The sequence below is a fragment of the Ambystoma mexicanum genome, chromosome 4p, assembly GCF_040938575.1.
Source record: "Ambystoma mexicanum isolate Mex_15411 chromosome 4p, UKY_AmexF1_1, whole genome shotgun sequence".
Classification (NCBI taxonomy): Eukaryota; Metazoa; Chordata; class Amphibia; order Caudata; family Ambystomatidae; genus Ambystoma; species Ambystoma mexicanum.
The window spans coordinates 1,049,492,548-1,049,517,529 of NC_090927.1; the positions used below are offsets into that span (position 1 = coordinate 1,049,492,548).

At 47.7% G+C, this 24,982-nt stretch overlaps 1 protein-coding gene across 2 annotated transcripts in view; it reads left to right on the forward strand.

Annotated features, from left to right (window-relative positions):
* The window catches only part of CEP85L (centrosomal protein 85 like), a 1,005,009-nt gene that overhangs the window by 870,397 nt on the left and 109,630 nt on the right, over window positions 1-24,982 (forward strand). For both annotated transcript variants that reach the window (XM_069606618.1, XM_069606619.1), the window contains one exon: window positions 14,779-14,896. In XM_069606618.1, the coding sequence (XP_069462719.1) occupies window positions 14,779-14,896 (118 nt within the window). The remainder of the gene's footprint in view (window positions 1-14,778; window positions 14,897-24,982) is intronic.

Below are 24,982 nucleotides of genomic sequence, written 5' to 3' on the forward strand. Positions count from 1 at the left end.
CGTGGTTCACGGCCAGCTCTGTCACAAGTTTTGACACTCTCCTCCCGGAGGGCTGCAAGATCCTCTCTAAGCCCAGGCCTAACCGGTCCCTGTGTGGAGTGGCCCTGATCTTCCATGAATGAGTCCCTGCTACTATCATACCCACTCAGTCCTACTTCTCCTTTGAATCCCTCGTCTGCAGGCTTGGTGTCTCTCCTATCCTCTCGCTGACTCTTGCCACCATCTAGAGGTGCCCTGGTCTGCTCTCCCTCTTCCTGCGAGTGGTCTGACCTCACCTCTGCTTTCCTGACCTCCACCTCCAAGCTTCTCCTCCTGTGACTTCAATAGTCACCTGAATCTCCTGATACAGCCTCTGGACTCTTCCGCTACCTCTGACTCTTGTTCCCTCTCCATTCCTCCCTCCAGTCTGACACACTCAGCCCGACACACCTTGGAAGCTCTCATCTCAGCAGACAACCCCATCTCCAACCCTCTCAGTACACCCCTCTCTTGGTCTGATCATGCTCTCCTGTCCTCTCACCTCAACGTCCTGGCTCCCCCTGCTGAGCCCCCGCCTGCACTGCCAGTCTCCTTCTCCATCATTCGACCAATGTTGTGAGCGACAGTTGTTGCTTTTGCTGCCTCCTTCGTTCCCCCTCCCACTGACACAGCCCTTACTCACCTTCAACTCTCCATCTCCAACACTCTGGACATCCTTGCCCTTGTCATGAGGATCCGCATGAAGCCTGCCTCCAAGCGCAACACCTGGTGTGTCTCTGACCTATCCTATCTGAAGCGGAGGTGCATAGCTGCTGAGCACAAGTGGCAGGCTTCGAGCACATCCTCTGACAGACTGGCCTGCTGACTGTGCCAAAGGCAATACAGACTTTCCATCTAATCGAAGAAGGCCTATATCAAAGCCTGCAACTCTGGGGCCACTAACACGTCTGAGCTGTTCAAAATCTGCAAGGAACTGCCCATTCCTACTGCATTCTCTCTTTCTCCTCTGCCTTCCTTGACCCTCTGCTCTGCACTGGCCTCGCACTTCATTAGTAAAACTCAAGAAATCCTGTCCTCGCTCTCCTCTACACCACTCCCTTCTCCCTCACCCACTCTCTGGCCTCCCATGGCCCCTCTTTCCCTCCTCCTCTCCTATCACCTGATGAGGTCTCTAGACAAGTCCGCTCTGATAGTCTCATCCAAATTGGTGCTTTCCTCTTCCTCCAGAACTATCAAGGACAACATTGCCTCCTTTGCTCCAACCTTGGCGGATTTCTGCAATCACTCCTTTGCTGCTGGCTCCTTCCCGCTACTCCTCAAACACTCCCTTGAGCACCTTGCTCTCAAAAAGCCTTCTGCCGACCCCCTCCTGTCGAGCCTCCTGTGAGGCAAAAAACCTTGGATTCATCTTCGACTCCTCTCTCCTCTCCTCACATCACAGACCTTGCCAAGAAGACCCACTTTGAGCTCCACCTCCTCAAAGGCATTCTCCCTTTCCTCGCCCAGAAACTCAATGTCTCCAGAGCTCTGTCCTAAACATCCTCTTCCTCAATCTGCCTAATTCCTCCCTTTGCCCCTTTCATCCAGAATAGGATTGCAAGACTTATCCTTGGCCTCAAGCCCAGGGACTGCATCTCTCCAGCCCTAAAATCTCTCCACTGGCTCCCGGTTGCTGCGAGGATCAAGTCCAAGACCCTCTGCATCATCCACAAGGCTTTCTGGGGCCTCGGACCCTGCTACTTCCAACTCTCTCCCTAAATACCTCCCGCTAGAGCCCTTTGGTCTTCTAACTCCAACTCTCTGAAGATGACATTTTTCCAAGCATAGAGTGGGGGGAAACCTCTCTCCTACGCAGGTGCTTCCCTCTGGAATGGCCTCCCTGAACCTCTCAGACTTGAGCCAGATCTCCTTAAGTTCCCGAAGCTTCTCAAGACCCTCCTTTTATCTTCCTCCTTCCCTCTCCCCTGCTAATGTCCCACCTCTGCCTCTCTTGACTGGCTGCCTGGTTCCTTCAGAGTCATACAGGGCACCGGGCCCTACTCGACCAGTCTACCCCTGCACCTCATTGAGCACTTCCAGCCCGTCCCTCGCACTTAGCATGTGGACCTTCTTTCCCCTGGCCACTCTGCATTCCGCTGGCACTTGTCCACCTGGCTTCCCCTTAGCACTTGCCTAATCCATGGGTCTTTTTCTGCCCTGACCGGCACTTCCACCCCCCCAGACCCTCCTTCGTTTACTGCATTTGCACTATCCGAATGAGACCAGGCCTAGTAGGACCGTTTTTGTTTTTCTTCATCTCTGTTCTCCCCTCCTCCCCCCTTTTTGTCTTGTTGCACCTTGAAACACCTTTTGCTGTATAGGCGCATTATAAATACTCCATAAATACATACTATGTGCAAGACTGGAATTCCTAGCAGTAGGGGACCGCTTCCGGGATGGTCCTTAGAAAGAGCGTGGTTTGTAGAAGAAAAGACACACACTGTTGGTGGACTGTGTCCGTATGATGGAAAAGGATTGGCAGGTGGTGTGCAAAGGGGTTGCTGTGCGTGCAAGTGTGTCCATGCATTCTCCTCTTTTGGAGCTCTGTACATTTCTTGTTTTGTAACCAAGGTACACCTTTGGGCAAGCCTTTTTGGCTTCTTTGTTCCACCTGTTGTTTTGAAGTCCCTTGGGCACCAGCAAAACCCAAACAGAGATCAATTGCAAACATTTCTGGTGTGGCACAATGTAAAAAACAGCCTTGTTTTTTGTGGCTTTCCCAGATATTATTCACACTTGACCTGTGTCAGTCGAGGTTCTTGCCAATTTAAGATATATTTATTTAGGTTATTCTACATTATGTAAAAAATATAAATAAAATATCATAACATATAAGTATCATATGATATAGTTGATGCTGTGATGTTCACCTTTAAGGTTTACATATGTTCTGTTCACTTTTACAGTCATGCTGATGTAATGTTGTGTGGTTTTCTGTGGTTTTCTGTTTTTTGTACATCAAACCTGTTCCACCTTAACCTCGTGTTTGCTCTTAAGCCACATAATTGGGACTCTGGCTCTGTTTGGTGGAAGCAAATCTTTCTTTATGTACACTGTGCCTTTCCCTTTATAACTTTTTTCCTCAGCAGTAAAAATCTCCCAATCTGGATGACATTTTTAAATACATTTCTTTTTTTAAGATCATAAACTCTATCAATATTGGAGTAATTAACCTCAAACGTTTCTCTCCTGAGGAAATATTAGTGATTTGTTACTTTCTCCTACTTTCGGCAAACTGTCAGAGTCCTGCATGTTTTCTGGCTGACACTTGCTAAATGTACCATTTCTGAAAGTATAAATATCAAAAAATCAGAATGAGAGATCCTACAAGCAAACTGTATGGTTCTGAACATATACATTTATTTCAAGAACTCAATGTTTATTCTTAATTAGTTTACACAACTTTCAATAAGCACGAAAGCAAATGACAAACGGGCAGGTCTAATTGTAAAAAGTGGAAATACAAGGTAAGTATCAACCTCTGTGATGTTGAGGTGAAAGCTCCACCTAAGGGCACAGACACACATGACAGTCGGATGGACCTATATTTAAACAGAGTGCACCCAGGACAGGAAATGGTCCGGGGCGTAGTTAAAGGGATAGTCCAGTAAAAAAAATGTATTTTAAAAATAGATTGGCAACATAAAAAAAATATTAGCACTTATTTTTTTTTAAACTTCCTATGTCAAATTTTGAGCTATTCAAGCTCAAAATTTGCAAAAGCAAGCACATGGGCGCATCCATTTTGTGAAATGGATGCCCGCCTGTGCTGGCTTTTGCGGCACTAATGAAGGAAAAGCCAGCCAGCTGTAGTAAACAAAAGCTACCGCTGGGTGGCTTTTCCTTCATTGGTGCTGTACGCGGAGGACGGGGACCGGAGACCAGAGCAGCAAAGCTGCAGCTGAATCTCGGTAAGTGCTATTTATTTTTTTTTAAAAAATGAGCACTAGCTGTGTTTTTTTTTCTAAGTTTTCCGGGCTGGAGGAGCCCGGCAAACTTAGAAATTAAACCGCAGCTTTAAAAATGTATTTGTTTGCGGTCGCTTTTGAAGCGACCGCAAACATAAATACAATGTTGTGTTTGAAAACGCTGCGGTTTTTCTTTCCAAGTTTCTCAGGCTCCTCCGGCTCGGTTTGAATACAAACCAAAGGGCGTATGTGCCACCCACAGTGAATTTAGGCTGTTGTATTGAAATAATTCAAAATGCTAGTCTGCCCAGAACATACAATCTTTTAGCAAAGACTATAACATGCACACGTGGTGGGTGGTGTGTTACTTCAGAAAAATGATGATAATAAGTGTGCCCCAGGCAATTACATCTTGTATACATAGATTTTCTTAGAGTTAACATTTGACAAAAGGTAATTCTGGGTAGAAAGTGCATGCGAGTGCATGCTTGGTTGACATAGCATGTCAAGTGTGTGCCATGACAGGAGTAAAATCAATGCACCGTCCCTCAGTGTGGTTGAAGGCAGAAGGGGGGGGGGGCCCCGTGCTTTGGGCTCCTCAGACAGTGTTCAACAAGGACATAGTTTCGCATGAGTGGGTGGGTTTAATTCCCAGAACTTTTTCCATTCCACAGTGGTGATAAGACCGTGGCGGACTGAATCGAGTTTGTGGACCCACTTTTGTTCCAATTTAGTGAGGGCCAAATGAATGTTGCCTCCACGGTTTTGTGTCTGTAGTTGCTGTAACACAGTCCAGGTTTGTTTATTTTATTCATATAGCGCTCCTGACCCAGGAGTAAATGGGCGCTGGTACAAGTTACAAAGCATAATACATGGTAAATTAACAATGATACTTTTTAGCAAGGGTTATATACAGAAAGTACAGACAGTGGCAAAAAAGACGTCTGGTAGTGCCATAAGTGAGGCATGTACAGTATATACAGAATGTAACTGTGTCTAGCATATTAGTTGACTTTTTGACAGTAGCCACCCAATGGCAAGTTTCCTGAATGACTGGAAGGATTTGGCCGACTTGATGTTAGGTGGCAGGGAGTTCCAGCGTTGGGAGGCGAGGACAGTGAAACTCGAGCCTCCAGCTCTTTTGGAAATAAATCTGGGCACCGTGAGACATAAGGTATTGGAGGATCTGGTAGTTCTAATGGACTGCTTCCAGGTGAATTTGTTGGTGAGGTGTGGGGGGGGGGGCTAGGTGGTTGAGGGCTTTATAGGTGAGGCAAAGAGTTTTAAGGTCTATTATTATTATTATTTTTTTTATATGGTAAGCCATTTGCATGTGATTCTGGTGTCAGAGATATGCTCTCGCCTAGGAATGTTTAGTGCTGCTCGTAGGGCATTATTTTGAATGCCTTTTGAGTTTATTAATTGGTTGACGCCTAGGTAGAGGCTGTTACAGTAGTCTAACTTTGATTGTATGAGAGCTCTAGCTAGTGTAAGGCAACTGTTCGTAGAAAGAAATGGTCTGCAGGCTCGAATTAGTTTTCCTGTGTAAGCGGTGGTTGAGGCAGTCGAGTTGACTTGCTTAATGAGGTTGATATTGGCATCAAGATGGAAGCCAAGTGTCTTCACATTTTTGGCAACGGGGATGGTATTGCCATCGATGATGATTTTGGAATAGTTGGGGCTCAATTTTTGTAGGTTGTTTTGGTGAACCAACAATGAGTAGTTCAGTCTTCTCGTCATTCAGGCAGAGGCTGTGTGTGGCCATCCATGCCTGAATGACGGAGAAGATTTCATTGATCCTGGTGACATTGTTGTAGTTGCCGGATATGGTAAGGAGTATATGGGTGTCATCCGCATAGTTTGTGTAGGTGACTCCCAGACAATCCAGTTTATCAAAGAGAGGCTTTGTAAAGATGTTGTATAGGGTAGGGGAAACGCATGAGCCTTGTGGGACACCACAAGTGATGGGGATGGGGTCTGCTGCTGCCACAAGGGGAAAAAACCCTCATGGTTCTGTTGGCCAGGAAGGATTGCATCCACGTGACAGCAGAGGGGGAGAAGTGGGCGGCAGAAGAGAGGTGATTGCAGAGTATTTTATGGTCGACCAAGTCGAAGGCTGCTGAGAGGTCTAGGAGGAGTAGGATAGCGGCCTTACCCTTATCTTTAATGTCGTCAATCTGACTTTTGAGATCAACAAGGGCGGTTTCTGTTCCATGTTGGGGTCGAAAGCCAGACTGACGCAATCCAAGCAATTGGTTGGATTCTAAGTAGTTCTGGATTTGCAGATAAGCAGCTTTGTCCAGGATTTTTAGCAAGAAGGGAACGGTGGGGATAGGCCTGTAATTAGTGGGAATGGCTGGGGTCCACGGTCTGTTTTTTTTAGAAGAGGGAGAACCCATGACTGTTTCAAATTGTTGGGTACTGAGTTAGTCGAGAATGATACGTTTATAAGTTTAGAAATAAATGGGGAAAGGTCTCTCGCTGCATCTTTTATGATCTGTGCGGGGCAGCTATCCCCTTTGCAATTTGAAGGTTTGAGAGAAGTTATAATTTTTTGCACTTCTAGTGCGGTAACCTTTTTGAAGGTAAAGCCGTGGTTAGTATTAAAGGTAGTGGGTAGAATGGGGGTCGCGGGGTTGCTATTCGAAAGTTGTAGTCTTTTGTTATCAATTTTCGTTTGCAGGCCAGTGATTTTATTCGCAGGGCGTTTTGGATACTTGTGCACCATAGTTGGTCCTTTACGGACATGTCCATCGGTGGATTGTGGTTTTCTAGCTCCTTCAAGATGGTGAAAAGTTCTTTAGTATTGGAGCTAGCATTGTTTATTCTTACATTATAAGCTTCCTTTTTAGTACGAATTATTTCTTTTTTATAAAGGGAGGATGCATTAGTGAGATTAGTTTTGTGTTCCTCAGATGGATTCATTTTCCAAAGGGTTTCCATTTTAGTTTTCTTAATTCTTAGTATTTTAAGTTCCGGTGTGTCCCAAGAGTTGAGATGGGCTCTGGGTTTACCTTTACATAGTTTAAGGGGGGGGCAACAATGTCAATAGCTTTCGCCATGGCATCATTGTAGGTGTCTACTGGTAGGTTGAGGTACGATGTGTCTGGGATCGTGTTTAGGATGGGTAGAACCAGTGGAATGAGGGTTTCTACGGTAATGTTACGGTTATTTCTAGTCAGACATGCTGGTGCAGGGGGGCACTGTATATGTTTCGGATTGTTAGTGCTAATGTCAAAGAATAGGAGATGGTCAGTCCATATGAGAGGTTGGGGGTCCTTGCAGACGATGTTACAGTTGTAGGCTGCGAGCCAGTCTAAGGTTCTGCCTTTCTGATGCGTGGGAAGGGTGATAAGTTGGGTGTAGTTGTGCTCACAGAGGGCATTGGCCAGGGAAGATGCTGGGGTGTCGTCAGGATCGTTTTAACCCAGGTTAAAGTCACCTAGGATGATGTTTTGAGAGAGAGGTTTAGATTTCTCTGCTATGAATGAGGTTATATCTTCTTCAAAGGTACCTGAGGGACCAGGTGGTCTGTATATTAATTCCAAGGTGATGGTGGTCTTAGGTGTAGTTTGTATTTTAATGGAAAGGTGTTCGCATGAGTTTAGTAGAGGGGAGGTAAAAGATCTAATATCGAGCGAGGATTTGAATGAGAGCTACACCTCCTCCGCGAGCATTGGGTCCGTTGGCCCTGAGGATGGAATAGTTGTCAGGAACCGCAAGGGTTAGATAGGGACCTGCTGCAGCGTGAAGCCAGGTTTCTGTGGTGGCAAGGAAGTCCAGGTCATTTGAGCAGATGAGGTCGGCAATTTCAGTAGGGTGGGCAACAAGCGATCTGACGTTAAGTAAGGCTCCTTTGAGTGATCCAGTGTTTGCATGCATGTTTTTATTAGTATCTCTCGTCGTGGGAGTAGTTTGTATTTTACTCGGTAAGGTGAGAAGTCTGTGGCCTAGTCTATTGTTGCGGGTAGTGATGTTGGGGTAGGCTGTGGGGCGATGTTCTGTTATTTTGAGTGAGTTCTGGTTAGTGTCACAGTGGGCAACTTTGACGAGGTAAGGTGGGGGTTACCTAGCGTGATGCTAATTTTGGTGGTGTGGTCTGTAGGGGTGCTACGGGGAAAGGAGGCAAGGTGGGTAGGAAGGGTGTAGGGCTGGGAATGGGGTGGTGTCTGGGGCAGCCAAGCTTGGCTAGACCATTACTAAATGGGATGTAACTGTTTCTGCTACATAGCGTGTGATTGGGCATGACACAGAAGGGGAACATGATGAGGATGAGCCAGGCTGACATAATTCTGCGGCAAAGGGAGGGCGTGAGTACAACCGCTAGATTCGAGTTTTATGTAAACTGGCAAAGTCACTTGTAAATGGAGCAGTCAACAATCAGGTTAAAGTAGCAACTGCGCATAACACAATTGCAGAGTGGTCAGTGATTGACCAAGGGGCACAACATAATTTCACAATGGTTTCTAATGACCATAAAGGCGCAACACAGTTGCACAATGGTCAGTGTATGACCATAGGGCACAACACAATTTCACAGTGGTCAGTGAATGACCATAGGGCACAACACAGATTCACAGTGGTCTCTAGGCGACCGTAAGGCACAAAACAATTTCACAGTGGTCAGTGTATGACCATAGGGCACAGCACAATTTCACAGTGGTCAGCAAGTGAACATAGGGCACAATTTCAGAGGTCAGTGTATGACCATAGGGCACAGCACAATTTCACAGTGGTCAGTGAGTGACCATTGGGCACAACACAATTGCACATTGGTTTCTGAACGACCGTAAAACGTAATATCACAATTGTATAGTGGGTCATGATAGACCCTTGCAGTGGGGGATCACCCAAGTTAGAACAATTTCAATGGGGGCTTGCATGGCATTGTCAGACAGAGTGTAACAGAGCACTAGGCTACCTAGATTTGAGAGATCACACTAATATCTTGAATAGCATTTGTCAGGCTTATGCCGGTATTCGCCTAAGGACCTGCGTTGCAAGACGAGGGTTCAATACCGTATGCAGCATGAGGGTTCATTTAGTCGGTCGATAAGTTTAGTAGTAATACATATTGGATGACGAAGCCGTTGTGAAGGGCAGCCACGGCAGGTGGGAAATAGATAAGGTAAAGATAGCGGTCGGGATAGCGCAAGGACCACAGTATGTGGTGACCGCGCGGGGGTGTGTGGTATTTCTCAATCAAGTTATTAAGTGGAGAGTCTTGTAGGTGCGCAATATAATTAGATAGCTTACCCCGATGCGGTGCGCCAAGTGTGAAGACGGCCCATAAGGTGGTCCACAGGGTGGCGGGCAGAGTTCCTGGCCCAGGCTCAGTCAGTTCACGACAGGCGCCTAGTACACCGTGCCTTAGACACAAGTGCCGGCTTCCGCCTATCGGTGGAGAGGTGGGAGGGAAATGGCCGGGTAAGCCAATCACCAGTAGTGTGGTTGCAGGGCTCCTCTATGTTGCACAAAGCACAGCGCCATCTTTGAAAAACGAAGTGTGCCTTAGGGCAAAGCACGGTGCGGTCAAGTGGCTCTTGTCGGCGAGTTGCGGCGGTTGTTCTGGGCGGGAGGGTGCACAGTTGTACTCGGCTGGATATCATGTAAATTGTAGATAATTATTAAAATTGGACAGTGGCGTTATGTGGAGGTTCCACTCAGAGCACAATAAAGCCCACGGGCTTACTGTCATGATGCCTGCCTCCAAGGAGCCAAACCAGGCCCGGCACCCTCAGAGACAGACACCATGCATTCAAGGGAAGTCCCAGCAGCCCCAGATGGGGGCCCTTTGGACTCAGTCCTGGCGCCGTTGGCGTCAGGCTCATAGGGGACATCAGTCCTGGCGCCATCGGCGCCAGGCTCATACAGAAGTAGGTTGGGAGTAGTGCTTGGTGTAAACTTACCTGTGCAGACCATGCTGCAACTTCCAAGACTGGAAGGAACTATTTTTCTAGGGACTACTTGATCTCTAGGGTGTGACCGGTGGAGGAATACATATTTCTGGGGGAAGAATACATACCTGGAACTACTTGAAAGGCTATTTAAGCCACACCCAAGCAGCAGACCACGCTTCGCGTTGTTCTGCACTTAGCAGCTGGACGCTAACCGTGCCTGCTCCTGCCTTGGTCCTCCATCACGCCTGCCAGCATCCTGGAAACACCTAAAGAAGAAAAGGGAAGAGAACAGGTGAAAACAAGAACCTTACCTGATACATCTGCACTCCGGATTCTGCACGCCGACGATCCTGCAAAGAAGGCAAACATTTTAAACGCGCATCGCGTCGCGCGCAGCACACTGCATTTCACTCACCTGCACGTGGCGTTTTCAAGTCCTGCGACGTCCATCCGGAGCTTCCACCGCCATCCAGCACCTATTGGAAGGAAGGAGAAAGAGGTGAGAAGGGAAACACGAATCTAAGTAGAACTTACCTGTGGTTCACTTCCCTCTCCGCCTTCGGGTTTGTGCCATACCTTCGGCATCTCAGCACCCCGGCCCCTAAGGGGAAAAGAAACAGACATTGTATTAGTGAGAGCATGTGAGAACATTAGCAATACGCTCACTCAAGACTTACCCATTTGCAAGAGAGACACAGCAGCTCTTTTCGGGTTGGCGCCTTACCTCCGGCATTGCCGTACCCCGGCCCCTATGGGGAAAAAGACATTGGACATTAAAGGAGATACTTAAAACTGCAAAGGAATCTCTCATCGGAATTCTTACCAGAATTTGGCTTCTACCAAATCGCCTGCAGCCCGGAATCTTCTCCAGCACCTGCGAAAGAAAAGAACAGATGAGTGAATATAAAGCCAAACTTGCCATAAACATTTGTGGTACGACGGGAATGGACAAACTAGTTTAAACTCATCAATCCAGTGAAGTAACTGGAATCACAACGCACCCCTGCATCAGAAGCAGGATTGAGAGCTCGTCATTTTGGTCCCTAAGGTGAGTCTTCGCAGGGAATCCCAAAAGGGTTTCACGGAGGGAGAGAAGGGAAGTGTGAGGTCGGAACATCACCCGCAGACTATTAAACCTTCCTTTTCACACACAGTGGGATATTCCTCCGAGCCAGAAAAGCCAGGTTGGGGAATCCAGTCCAGTCCATCTTCCGGGTCTTACGCATCTCTGCAGAAGAGGTCACAGCAGTCACAGCCACGCCCGCGCCTCCGTGGGAGCCAGGTGAGCGTTACACTTACCTCGTGACAGAGGGGGCTCTCAGCTGCTCCTGCAGCGCGGATGCCGAGGGGGAGAGCTCCTGCTCGATCCCTGGAAGCGTGTTCCAGGGGGAGGAAATGCTCGTGTGTGGCCTTTTCTGCTGAAGTGTTCAACCAAGGGTTTGTCTTGTACTTGATTCCTGATGTAAGATCTGTGCTCATTGATCCTCTGTTTGACGGGTCTGATGGTTTTTCCGATGTATATCATCTGGCACGGCATCTGATGACGTAAATGACATCTACTTTCTTAATTAGTATGGTTGTTCATGTTGCATGTGAAATCCTTATAGGTGAAAGTTTAGCTATTTGTGGTGTAGCGGCATGCGACACAACGGCCGCAGCTGTAATGCCCCACAACTGGTGGCAAGTTTCACAGTGTAGATGGTGTCTTAGTGGGTTCCAGAAAAGTGTGGACCAAAGTGTCTTTTTGGTTTTTGTTTTTCCTGAAGGCGAACAAGGTTTTTTTTGCTAAACTGCCCTCATTTTTGATCAGGTGCCAATGTTTCTTGATTGTCGTCTTGATGAGGTTGCTCACCGGGTTGAAAGTGGTGACACAGATGGTCCTGTCTATGGGATCTTTGTTTCTTGTGGTGAGACAGATGGTGCGGTCGGTGTTGGCCGCTCTTTTCTTGGCCATTCTGATTGTTTTATTTGGGTAGCCTCTCTGTCCTAGGCGTGTCTGCAGTTGTTTGGCATGTAGTTCGAATTTTCTTTGTCCGTGCAGTTCCTGCGGATGCGGAGGAATTGTCCATAGGGGAGATTGTATTTCAACCCTTCGGGGTGGTAGCTGGAAAAATGGAGGAGACTGTTTCTGTCAGTTGGTTTCCTGTAGAGTTCAGTTTTCAATAGGTCTCCAGAGCGGTAGATATGCAGGTCGAGGAAATTTATGGCTTGAAAATCCCAGTCTATGGTGAACTTGTTGTGGGTGTTTTGCAGGTTCAGCCAATGGTGAAAGTTCAATAGTAATTCCTTGCTGCCTTACCAAATCAAGAGGATGTCGTCGATGTAACAACGCCATATCTTTGTGAGCCCTGTACGGGTTGTTATCCTGATAGATGTTGTCATCCTCATACTGGGCCATATAGAGGTTGGCAACAAAAGTGGGTCCACAAAGTCGATTCAGTCCGCCACGGCCTTAACATCACTGTGGAATGGAAACACTTCTGGGAATTAAATCCACCCACTCATGCAAAAACTATGTTGTCCACTTCTTTCAAAACACCGTCTGAGGAGCCCAAAGCATGAGATCCTCCCCTCCCCATCCCCCCTTCTGCCTTCACCCACACTGAGGGACGGTGCATTGATTTATTTTAGTCCTGTCATGGCACACACCTGACATGCTATGTCAACCAAGCCTGCACTTGTGTGCACTTTCTACCCAGAATTACCTTTTGTCAAATGTTAACTCTAAGGAAGTCTATGTATACAAGATGTAATTGCCTGGGGCACACTTATTATCAGTTTTCTGAAGTAACACACCACCCACCATCTGTGCATGTTATAGTCTTTGCTAAAAGATTGTATGTACTGGGCAGACTAGCATTTGGAATGATTTCAATAGAACAGCCTAAATGCACTGTGGGTGGCACATACACCCTTTGGTTTGTATTCAAACAGCATTTGTCATCCACGAATGTCAGTGATTTGTTAAATGCTTCATGTATCTTAATACTGCATGACTTATCCCTGCGGCTCCCGAACAATGTCTACCACAATTGTCGACACATTCTCAGACTTTGACATTTACTCCATTCCGTCTGTTGTGTACACGAGACCACATGTCCCATGATTCCCAGGGCTCCGCTTAGTCCTGTCTCACCCAAGGCGGCCGCTTTCACTTTTTATTTGCGGTCCGCTCCACATTGGGTGACCCCTCAATCCATGTGGACAATGGTGATTGGTCCAAGCATACCCCGCCCAGCTCCATTGGCTCACGTATCATACAGGGACTAGCTTATATTCAAGCATGTTTACCCAACCTCACAGCAACCCGTCCGTGCTGTGGATCCCCCGGTGACGCACGCACTTTTTCGGATCGCGGTAAGTTTAAAACTCAGACTTGCGTCCTTACGTGCTTTTTCGAATCCAGATGCCACGGCATTTTGATCTAATCCACTCGCCGGGCACCTTGTCTAGACAGGCAGCTATGTTGCTACGAACTATTCTGCCTGTACTAATTGTCACTATTAGGCATGCATGGGTTAAATTCAGTGGGTTTTACACCAATTGTGATTCATTCACCACTTAGCTTCTCCAGATATACAGCGATTTATAAACTAACCACCCAGCCACTGGTCCTTTTTTAACTTGCAAAACACACAACGGGTCCAGCTACTCCACGACTTTGTCCACCCTGGGGCAGCCACCACACAGAGCAACTCTGGATAAGCGGCGAGCCGCATCCCAGTACTAACTGTGACACTCAGACTGCACTTGACCCCACCAAATAGCAAACCACCCACATTAGGGTGAGATTGGTCTACCCATCAGGGCATAACGCGTGCCTATTGGTACACTTCCAGCCGGTACTTCAAATATCCACAGGGTTGGTCCTCCGGCACTGGGTCCAGGCACACCATCAACCATCCAGCACAATTTTAAGCACCTACCACCGAGTCTACTTGCTGAATGGGCCCACCAACTCTCAACGGGTCCCCCATTCAGCAATAGAGATCAACTAAGGTCACCGAAACCCTCACCTAAGTCATTAGCATTTTGTTGGACCATACTAAACTCCTTATGGTCCATATCTTTTCCTTAGATCCGAGACCTATCCAGGCCCTTTTCAAGCCCCCGGAATCCTGACACAAATCTAGAAATCCAGAACCCACGGCTTACCTAGAGTGCATTCCTGCACCCGCAATCCAGCAACCAATCAATGATTGTCTGCGTACAGCATCACCACTGCTATCACAGCAGCAGGTAAGATGTCTTTTGATACACATTGTGATGTATCACCACGGCTTCACTAAGCCATTATTTATTAATCCATAAATTACATAATTACACCCAGAGATCCTTACAAGCCTTATCGCATCCACAGGTATTACGGACAGCACCACAACCGGTGTCAATCCTGACGAAGGCCCAAACTCAGGCAGGCTACAATCCAGCCTTCCATGGCCGAAACACACCCGTGTCGATCCCCCGTGACCTGTGTTAACTACGCCCCGGACCATTTCCTGTCCTGGGTGCACTCTCTTTAAATATAGGTCTATCCAACTGTCATATGTGTCTGTGCCCTTTGGTGGAGCTTTGACCTCCACATCACAGAGGTTGATAATTACCTTGTATTTCCACTTTTTACAATTAAACCTGTCCGTCTGTCATTTGCTTTCGTGCTTATCGAAAGTTGTGGAAACTAATTAAGAATAAACATGTGTTCTTGAAATACATTTATATGTTCAGAACCACACAGTTTGCTTGTAGGCGATCTCATCCTGATTTTTTGATATTTATGTGTACCCTCCTGGGTATATCAGGACCCCGCCAGGCGCCCTTATATGAACTCCATTTCTGAAAGTGACAGACCTTGGGACCCTCTCAGCATACGACCTGCTATTGCTTATATAGGTTGGTGCCTTTTGGTCCAGTAATCTTGCCTTCGCTTTTTTTGTTCTCACCCCAATTTGCAGTTTACAACAGAAGGTTGAGAGGTGTCTTGAAGATGGCATCCGACTCCCCATGCTGGACGCAAAACAACTTCAAAGTGAAAATGACCGTCTCTGCGAGCAGTTTGAGCGAGCCAACAAGGTAAAGCAAATGTCTATATTCGTTAAGTAGAACATTGTGTTTAGGTGCTTGTACTCTTCCTGAAGTTTAGATAATTGTTCATGAAGGAATAGTAGATGTTAATTGTTTCTTAACCAATATCTTAGAAATACTCAATCAGACAAATTAACTGATTATGCAAGACTTGTTGCCATGTCAGACTTCTTTTTAGGAAGATATAGGCCGTAATTTTTCAGAGGGAGTACTGGTCTCCAGAAAGGCCAGAAATGCTACGTTTGGCAAACGTTAGCAAGATCATAATCCACATTGGATCAAGTGAATATGAGTACAAAAAGGCTGTTACAGATTTGCAATAAAACCTTGAAAAGTCAAACCACCCACCTAAATGACCAACAACATGCATGGGAATGAGAAATTCGAAGATCTGTAAATTTGCCATAGTAGACGGAATCTTAGACCTAAAGACCTGGCCAAAGGGTAGAGATCTTTGCATGGATGCAGTCATTGTTCACTCAGATGGTTCCAGACTTCCATGCACCTGGGATTGTGTTTGATAGGGTACATAGGTTGACCTCAATGCGAGAAGGCACAGAAGCTTCTTCAAGAGATATTGTTATAAAATTTTATTTGCTTATGATTGAGGAGAGGAGCTTCAAATAATCAAAAGAAGTAAAACAAATGTCCTTCCAAATCCAGAATTTGAACCTAGTCTAAGACCAAAGCATGCATCGACAACATTATTAAAAAAGTATGTAATTTAAGCAAATTACGTATAAACTGTGACAAAAGGATTTGAGACACTGGTCGATTTTCATTATTAGTCTGGTCGCAACTGGAAAAATGCAGTTCAGAGTATCATGGGTTGAGCAGGCCGCTATTATATTGGCTTTTGACTTGCCAACAGAGTGAGATGAAACTCTGTGCCCCTGAGTGGCAGTGGAGTGCACTCTCCAAGAGATGCATCAGTGGAACGGCACCCTAAGCTGCTGGCTCAGGGTTGAACTCAAAAGAACAGATGGCACACATTTTGAATTATTGGCTAGTCTATTGGCCATGCATGAGGGGTACACAAACTCGTTTTGCTGTTATGTGTAGCTGCCTTAATCTGTTTGAAATGTGTTTTGAATTATTTCTTCATGTCGCCTTTTAGTAAATGTTCATGAGTTTGGCTATAATTGTTGCCTTCTGAGTGCTGAAATGGGGCAAGCGCTAGCTGCGAAGACACCTGGGTTGAATGGACCTGTTGCAGCGGAAGGTGAAGAGGAGTTTTACAGATTTGATACATATGCCCCTTATTATTCATGGGGATTATTCTTGCTCCCATACACTTTTTTTTAGCTCTTTATTTTGGATTTTATATTCTACTGTATTGAAGGTTGCAGGAATGTTCTCTGTAGTCAGTGTAGATCTTCTGCCTCAGTTTCATTTTTCTTGTAATCCTTTGGACATTTTTGGGGTGGGTTAATGGGTTGGCAATTCAAATAAAAGATGGCCAAAGGACCGGTGCATATCTTATGCCCCGGCCATTTATAGTATATGTTACTTGAAAGGGAATTAAGCGGTAAAATGAAAAAGTGCACTTGAGAATAGAGAATAAAAAGAAACATGGTAGAAAAGTATCTGTTGCCACAAGCCTTTCTTGGACACATCATGCAAGTAACCCCAAAGTTACAGGGACACACATTATCCCTACCAGACCTCAATGTAAGGTGAAGAAGGCAGTGTAAAATAAACAGCAAATCTTACAAAGGAGAACAGAGTTTTGTTGCGATGATAGCCATAAGAGCTGATCAATGTCACCAAAACAGATGAGTTTAGCAAGGCAAGTAAATGGAAAAAGGCTTCACTTGCCCCCAAACGTCAGGACATGTACAAAACAGCAAAATGTTGTGGGTGGGGGTTCCATTCCATACATGTCTAACATGTATGAAAGATTCATAATCTTTTCAAATATTGTAGAAATGGGCTTCGATTTAGATTTTTTTTTAGTTTATTAAAAAATTGGCTAATAAAAAGATGACGTACAAAAGGAAAATGTTAGCTATTTAGATGGGCGGTCCTTTGCTTAGTTCAAATTGGCAGCTCCCAAACCGCTTGCACTATGGTCTATCCTTCTGGAATGCTCCATATCCACCCTTCTGGGTCTGATTCTGAACCATAGTCTTTTGAGCCTTGGGTCATTCCCTGGACATTGGGAGAACATCATTAGCCATGTTTCTTTGCATAAAACCTAGTAGAACCTCTCACTATACGTGCAGCCCTGCTACCATCTCTATTCCAATCAGTGCCTCCAAGATTCCTCTTCTCACAGTGGCACAAGGGAGAATGTTGTCGTAATTTGGTTTAATAGTTCATTAATCAGTACATGGATACGGAGCTGAATAAGAAAAAAAACAAATGCCCAAACGTCCAAGTCGCTAGCCTCCTTGTCCAGGGCAATTTCTAAGGCTAACCCCCTTGACATCTCAGAGCCAGTCTTTTCAGGGAAAAAGCACAGGTGGCTTTTGAGGCTTTCATGACTGCCTTACAGGCACAAGTGCTATTCATGCCCCCCCTACCTCCAGAAAGAATCAGGCCCTCCCGTCCATCAGGGGTTTCTTTTCTCTGCTAACCCCTACCTAAAACCAAAAAACCTCAGTGATGCAAGGATTCAGATCCACAGCTCCCCAGTAGGGTTCTGCATCTGGTATCACCTGGAGGCGTGGAGGTCTATCTCCAGTGACCCTTGACTGTTGTTATTTGGGGGCAGGAGATATCGCCTAACCATTCTTCTCTGCACCCCCTATCAAGTGGGATGGATTTTCTGAAGGAGATACAAAATGTACTTCTCATGAAGGCAATCAAGTCTGCCTCGACTTTGAGGATGAGAACAGGGTTTTATTCAAGGTTTTCTGCTGTTCGCAAAAAGAACAAGGCAGGCCTTTGAGCAGTTCTAGACCTTTCCTCTTTCAGCCTGTCCTTACCACAAGAAAAATTCAAGATGTTGACATAGATGATACTTGTATGTCCTGTCCCCTTTCCTCCATCCTTGTGGGCGTCCCCCAACATGGGGACGGTACCGGAACCTTTGGCACCGAAATACAAAATATTGAGCTTCCCCATTAAATTTAGTCCAGCACGCGAGGGGTGTGGCTGGATCCTTTTTTTTTCGAATGGATGGTGTCTGACCTGGCAGCTAGGCATGGAGACTTTTTTTTAACTTTCCGCTTTCTCCCCGTTCTTGTCTTTTTGAATCTTCACCTCCCTTTGGTGCCTCGCCTCCCTGGCACATGTTGGCTGCACGAGAGGCTTCACGAGATGAGCATCCTGTGATCGCTCGATCCCGTTCTCGGTCCCTCATGCACACTGTCTTGAGAGCCTGGGGTCCGACCACCGCTGGGACGCGTGCACAGCCTGCAGCGCTCTCGGTCACAGGGCATTGAAGAATCATCCTTCATGCTGGAGGGAGATCTTCTACGCTTCTCCCCCAGGTCATCTTAAAGCGTTTTTCTCCAGGACCCTGCATCAACGCAGAGGCTCCTTCCCGAGGGTTTCCATGATTCTGGCATTCTGGTTCTGGCAGACCCAAGCCGAGGGCCCCACGGGCTCTTTCAGGCACTCCGTTGACAGACCCGAGGACGGCAAGACTACCGGCTCCCAAGCCGAGGGGTTCAGGAGCTCCACCTGGTGGTCCACAGAGGCACGATTAAGTTTGTCCTCTTCGGCCCCAATGCATAATGGATCATCATGTTCTACTTCCAAGAGTCAGTCTGTAGCATGATCCAACATGGCTACCAGCTCAGTAGCTGAGGGCAATTTGACTACCGGCCAGCAGACCGAGGGCTCAGAGCCTACCGGAACCGTCTCTGAGGTTGATGCTTCTGCTTCAGGTTCGAGGGCCAAGGAGTGTCCTTCCATGTTTGAGCCGGCACAGGGCCTTCGCGACCTCCCACCCAGGATGTGGTGCAAGGCCCCAAGATGGCAAACAAGTGTGGCTGAGCCATCTAGGCCGGTGGCCATCTTGGATTCGGGCCTCCCTGGTCCTTTGCCCATGGAGTGGGCCATGCAAAAAGGTTCCAGTCACCTTCCTGTGGGAAGGGGGTGTGGGCTTAACAATCCAGGTGGCTGGTTGCCTCAGGGCTACATCTACCCCTTGCAGCCTTACAGCTACACGCTGCAGGCACCTTGGCGTTTTGGTGAGGAAAGGAGGCCCAGCGCCGCCGAGGGTCGTGCCACTCTGGATCCCGCGGCTTAAGAGTATCGCTTCTTCAAGCGCTTTCTTGTCCTTATGCGCTCCCTGCAAATACCAGGGCTTCTCAAGGGTATAGTCAAGTAAGTTATCCCTCAGGTCGTGCCTTCAAGGCGATCCCTCAGGTCGTGCTTTCAAGGCCTCCAGCTCTGGGCCCTCCTCCTGTTCCACCAATGCTCCCAGTGCCCCAGCCTGTTCCCCTCCCCCCCCCTCCGGTCCAGGCCCGCCTATGCTTAAAAACCCCTCTGCCTCCTCCTGTACCACCAACACCTCCCCCGCAGCAGCCAATGGATCCACAGCTATCTTCAGTCACGTAACGGTAAGGGAACACAGCTTGCCTGTTGGGGCCCAGCTGGCTCTCTTCCAGGACAGAAAGCGTTGTTTCAAGAGTCCTTGGATCCTTTCTATAGTCTCCACAGGCTTCAATCTTCCCCTTCCTTTTTCTCTACCTTCCTCTCCTCCTATGCTTCAGATAGGGACCCCGGACATCTTACTAGAGATCCTTTCTCTTTTGGAGTACAGTTGGTGGAGCCCGTTCCTCCGTCAGACAGGGGCCCCAGCTCTACCCCAGGATTTTTGCAGTACCCAAGAACAACCAGGCTGCCCTGAGGGTAGTCCTGGACCTGTCCTTTCACAACCTGCCTTTACTGCTCAAACGCTTCAAGTTGATTACTCCTGCGCTCATAGCAGAGTCTCTGTGTGCAGGGTACTGGATGTGTTCTCTAGACCTCAAGCATGCGTACCTCCATGTCCCCAGCTACCAGCCACATCGAAATTTTCTGCAGTTCACGATTGTCGCACCACTTCAGTAAAATGGCTGCCTTTCGGCCTCAACTTGGTCCTTGTTTCTTCACGAAGCTGATTAATGCGGTGGCTGGTCTCTTCTGCCTGGAAATCCATTACTTGCACCATTATCTGGATGTCTGGCTGGTCAGGCCTGCTCTCCCGAAGGGGCGGTGTACTCCTGCCAGCGGCTGCAGACGTTTTTCACCAGCTGGGCTTTTCCCTCAACCGGCAGAAACCGCACCTGACTCCCGTCCAGGATCTGGTGTTCCATGGAGTATGCTGGGGCACAGCGGTGCAGCAAGTGTTCCCCACGCTCAGGTGGCACCTCTCCCTCCACATAGCGATAGGGCACTTTCTCGTCAATTCAACCACCTTGACATGGTTCAGCACCTTCTGGGAATGATGGCATTGTGCATGCTCATGTTTCAGTACGCTCCCTGCAAGAGGAGGTGCTCCAGCATCACCTGGCGGCACATAGGGACCAGGAGACATGGTCTCAGTCGGACAGGATACCAATCCCCCCGCCACTGCTCCCGGATCTTCGCTGGGGGCTGATGGGCGGCAATGTGGCAGTGGGAGCACCCTTTACCCGACTGGAGCCCTCTCGGAAAGACTCAAATACTATTTAAAATCCTGAATGGGAGATTTGGTTGAATTTTGACCATACAGAAATTCCGAACGGCCGAAAATGTCATCTAAATCCTGCATTCGCTGGCATTATTTATTTATTGGTCATCTGTTAGGCGCTTATACAATTAGCAAAACTGTTTTAAAATGCCCACATGTCAACAGGGCGGAACGCAGGGGAAGGTAGACAATTAAAACAAAGATAAATAATTGAATTAATAGTACAAACAAATAATGAGACTAACAGGGAGGGGAGATTAACCTACTATCCCTTGTCAGTGTTCAGAATGTGCAAGTGCAGAGGGGAGGCGGGTAAGGGATAGGTGCTGTGGTGCTCATGGAGAAGTGCTCGGGGTGAAGTGCTAAGAAGAGAAGAATGTAAGTGCAATCTCCTGTGGGAGGGTGAGCCTAAGTAAGTGCAGTAAATACAGTGTCTGGGATGAGAGATGTGGGAGGTCAGGGCCCAGAGGATACATAAGGGCCCTGCACATCAGTCACGCTACTGTATGATTAGCAGGGAAGGGAGGAGAAGAAAGGGGTAGAGAAAGGTCTTGAGGCTTTTCCAGAACCTAATTAGGTCCTGCTCAAGATGCAGAGGGAGGCTATTCCACAGGAGGAAAGTGATCGACCACCAGCTCTCTTTAGCAAACCGCTTAACGTGCAGGGAGTTTGTGCCAGAGGAACGCAGGAGGCTAGAGGGGGGAGTATTTGGTCAAGAAGCGTTGAAGATAGCTGGTCCCCGGCCCCAGATAGCCTTGTGCATGATACAGAGGGATTTGAATTTAATCCGTGCTGAGACCAGTAGCCAGTGAAGACTTTGTAGGGCAGGAGAGATGCAGTCCCTGGCCTTGAGGCCAAGGATAAGTTGTGCTGCCCAATTCTGGGTTAGCTGGAGGAGTTGCATGGTGGACTAGGAAAGATTAATGATGGGGCTATTGTCACGACCCTTGCCCAAAACGCCCTCTGGTCAACCCATTGGCCAGGTGGAGTCAGGACTCGGGCCTCTAGAGCCTGGCATCCTCTTCAAAAGCCCTCATGGGGCCAGTCATGGCGCCTATGGCGCCAGGCTCATACACCATGAAAAACAATGTGCTTGGGAACTACTTTATTGTATTGTCAGCCAACATGGAGGCATCCACATAGCTTGGTTCCTAAGAACCAAGCTATGCGGTCTAGTGTTTTGGTGTGGTAGCCTAGGGACTACTTTACCTGGACTATGTTGTTGGGACTATTTAAACCACACCCGAGCAAGACAACAGGCTTTGCGTTACTTTGCAGCTTGCAACGTGACGCTCACCGTGTCCAACTATTCCCTCGGACCTCGGAGAAGCAGAACCTGCAAGGAGACAAAAGGAACATCATTAGCAACAGCCTCTTACCTGCAGTCTTCATCTTGAAACACTTGCAGCTACTGAGAACAGCTTTCTCAAATCTGCACGCCTCCCGGACAGAATGACCTGAAAGAGGAAGATAGAGGCAACATTAAAGAAAGCAGTAGAGACATTTACAAATATGAACTGCTCAAAAGGCTTACCTGGCTGGTCGACTCTCGGCTGGCACCATTCCGGACATTCCACTCGCGCTGAAGAACACCGCGACCTACAAGGAAGGAAAACACAGGTTACCAAAGGCAAGACTTTGCAGCGCTGCGCATAGCGCTTTCTTATTGCATTATAGCGCTGTTAATGCGCCATCATTTACCAGCGGGGCTCAACCAAGCCAGTGTGCCGCGCTGAAGCTCCGCATACCTAAGGGAGAAAGAAAGAGACATTTTAAAGAAAGAAAGGCATGCAGGATAGCAACAAAACTAAAGAACAGCAATAAGACCTACCTGAACAATATCAAACGGGCTGGCGTCAGTGAAGTAACTGGACTGCACTAGCCCATGAAAGACAACACACCCCTGCAAAGAAGGCAGGACGGAGAGCACGCCTAATTCTACCACAAGGTGAGGAGAGGGCGCCAGAGGGACTGAAATCATACGGGGGGTGGAAGGAGGATACTTACCCCAGTCGGTCAGTCTTGAACAGTCGTCCTGTATTTTCAGGCAGAACCTTCCCCGCAGACCACATCAGGGTAAAGCTGAGAAGCATACCAGCGAGTAACCAGGCTGGGTGGCGTCCCTGTGGATACCAGGTGAGTGTAACACCTATTGCAATAGTCTAGCCTGGAGAGAACCAGAGCACGGGTTACATTGAGTCTCTGGGGGAAGATGAGGAAGTGTAGAGTTCCTTTGAGAAGGAAGAGCTGAAAGTGGGACTTCGTGACAATGTCTTGAATATGAGGGATGAAGGAATGGCAGGAATCGAAGAGGACTGTGAGATTTCTGGCTTCAGAGGAGGGGGTAGGAGGGGAACCCATTGAGGAAGGCTAGAGTGAAGGGAAGAAGTAGGGTGCAGGGGGCCCAATAGGGAGAATCTCTGTTTTGCTGGCATTGAGGCAGAGGTCATTAGCTGTGTACCAAGCATGGATGGCAGAGAGGCAGTCAGGGATGAAGGAATGTGCAAGGTCGTCAGTAGGACGTTTGAAGAACAGTTGTGTGTCGTCAGCATAGCACTGGAAGTTAGGGGAGAAGGAGTAAATGAGGTGTGCCAGCAGAGAAAGGTATAAGTTAAAGAGCCAGGGTGAAGGAATGGAGCCCTCTGGTGTGCCACAGGTGGGGGAGGAGAAATGGTCCAGAATGGTTTTGGAGGAACGGTCAGTTAAGAAGGAGGTAAGCCAGTATAGTGCCTGCTCTGCTATACCAAGGGTATCATGTAGCCTTTTTGAGGACTGAATCGTTCAGTGTCAAATGCAGAAGAGAGAGATCAAGGACGATGAGGACAGCAGGGGAGTTGGAGTCAAGGGATGCAAGCAGTTCTTCACAGATGTTCAGAAGAGCAGTGTCTGTGCCTCTGGATGCTCGGAATCCAAACTGGTGATCGTGTAGACCACCAACAGGTTTGGTATGATAGTTGAGTTAGGAGAGGGCCAACTTCTCGAGCAGGTTCCCCAGGAAGGGGGGTGATGGAAATGGGGCGGTAGTTGGCTGGGCAGGATTGGTCTGCAGAGTGTTTTATTTAAGGAGGGACGCACAAGGGAGTGCTTGAGGGAGGATGGAGAAAACCAGTAGCAAAGGAGTGGTTGAAGAAATCAGCAAGAGCAGGGGCGGGAGAGGAAATGTTGTCCATCATGGTCCTGGAAAAGCATAAGGCAACCTGTTTGGAAGAGGCCTTCATGGAGTTGACAACCCTGGTGACTTCGTCGGAGGAGGAGGATTCCCTGCAGATTTTGAAGAGTTCAGCCGTGTTGTTGGACACTCGTGCCTGAATGTGGGCTCTTTTTTTGGCATGTATGTTAAGTCTGTAGTGGATCAGAGGGTGTGCCTGAGGTGTGCCACTTCCATTCAGCAGCCCTGCAGTTACAGTTTTGGTCTGCAAGTGCGGAGTCATACAAAGTGTTACGCTTGGAGGCAGATTTCAGGCGAATCCTCATGCCTGGGGCAAGGATGTCAAGGTAATGGTAATGGAGAGAGAGAATATATATATCTAGCGTGTGTCAATGCGAATGGGGAGGGCCAGAGGGAAGAATGGAGAGGTATAGGGAGGAGCAGAGGTCCGTGAAGAGGGTGGTTGCTGTGCAAGGGGAGTCTAGATGGGAGTTGAAGTCACGCAGTAGTAGCAGGTTGGAGATGGTAGAGAGGAACAGAAGCCACCCACTTAGAGGAATAGAGAAGTGGTGCCTAGGGGCCAGTAGATGGTAGCAATAGTCAATGTAGTAGGAGAGTTGATAAATTTGCATACTAGGCTCTCAAAGGACAAATGGGGCTGAGTGGGTAGGATGGAAGTAGCAATCTACTCTGGGATGACACAGGAATTGCAGCACAGCAATACAGATATGGGGACAGTGGAAATGTAACTCAGGGAGTGAAGGCAGAGTGAAGTTTCACCGTAGTACAGGGATATCTGCAATGGGAATGACTGGAGAGGCAGAGGGAGAGAGTAGAGTAGAGACGAAGCAGCCACTAAGCAACAGTCAGTATTCACGTGATGACAAGAGTGGGAATTTCACTGTCCAGAGGTGTGTGGATGGAGTGCCCAACATGATGGAGCCTCTTAGGCTGTAGTTGTAAGAGTGTGGCCCGGAGGCCCGGCCAGGCACTAACAGGAAGAGGCGGGGCCCTAGACTGGATGGGCCCAATACAGGGGAAAGAGCCCCATAATGCACACAGATCTGCCTGCATGCCGAATGAGGAAAAAGACAACTTTGTGCAGAGTGCCACAAACACAACTGTGTGTGTTTGTTATTTGCAGGTGATATTGCAGGTGATATTTGCAAAGTATAAAATGCAGCAGATAAATGCCCAATGCACATTTTGAAAAACATCAGTGTTATGGGAAATGCAGGGGACGATGCGTGCCCATGTGTGAAGCCACGTACAGGCTTACCTTCTTTATGAGCCAAAGCAGAAGACATGCAGGCCTGCC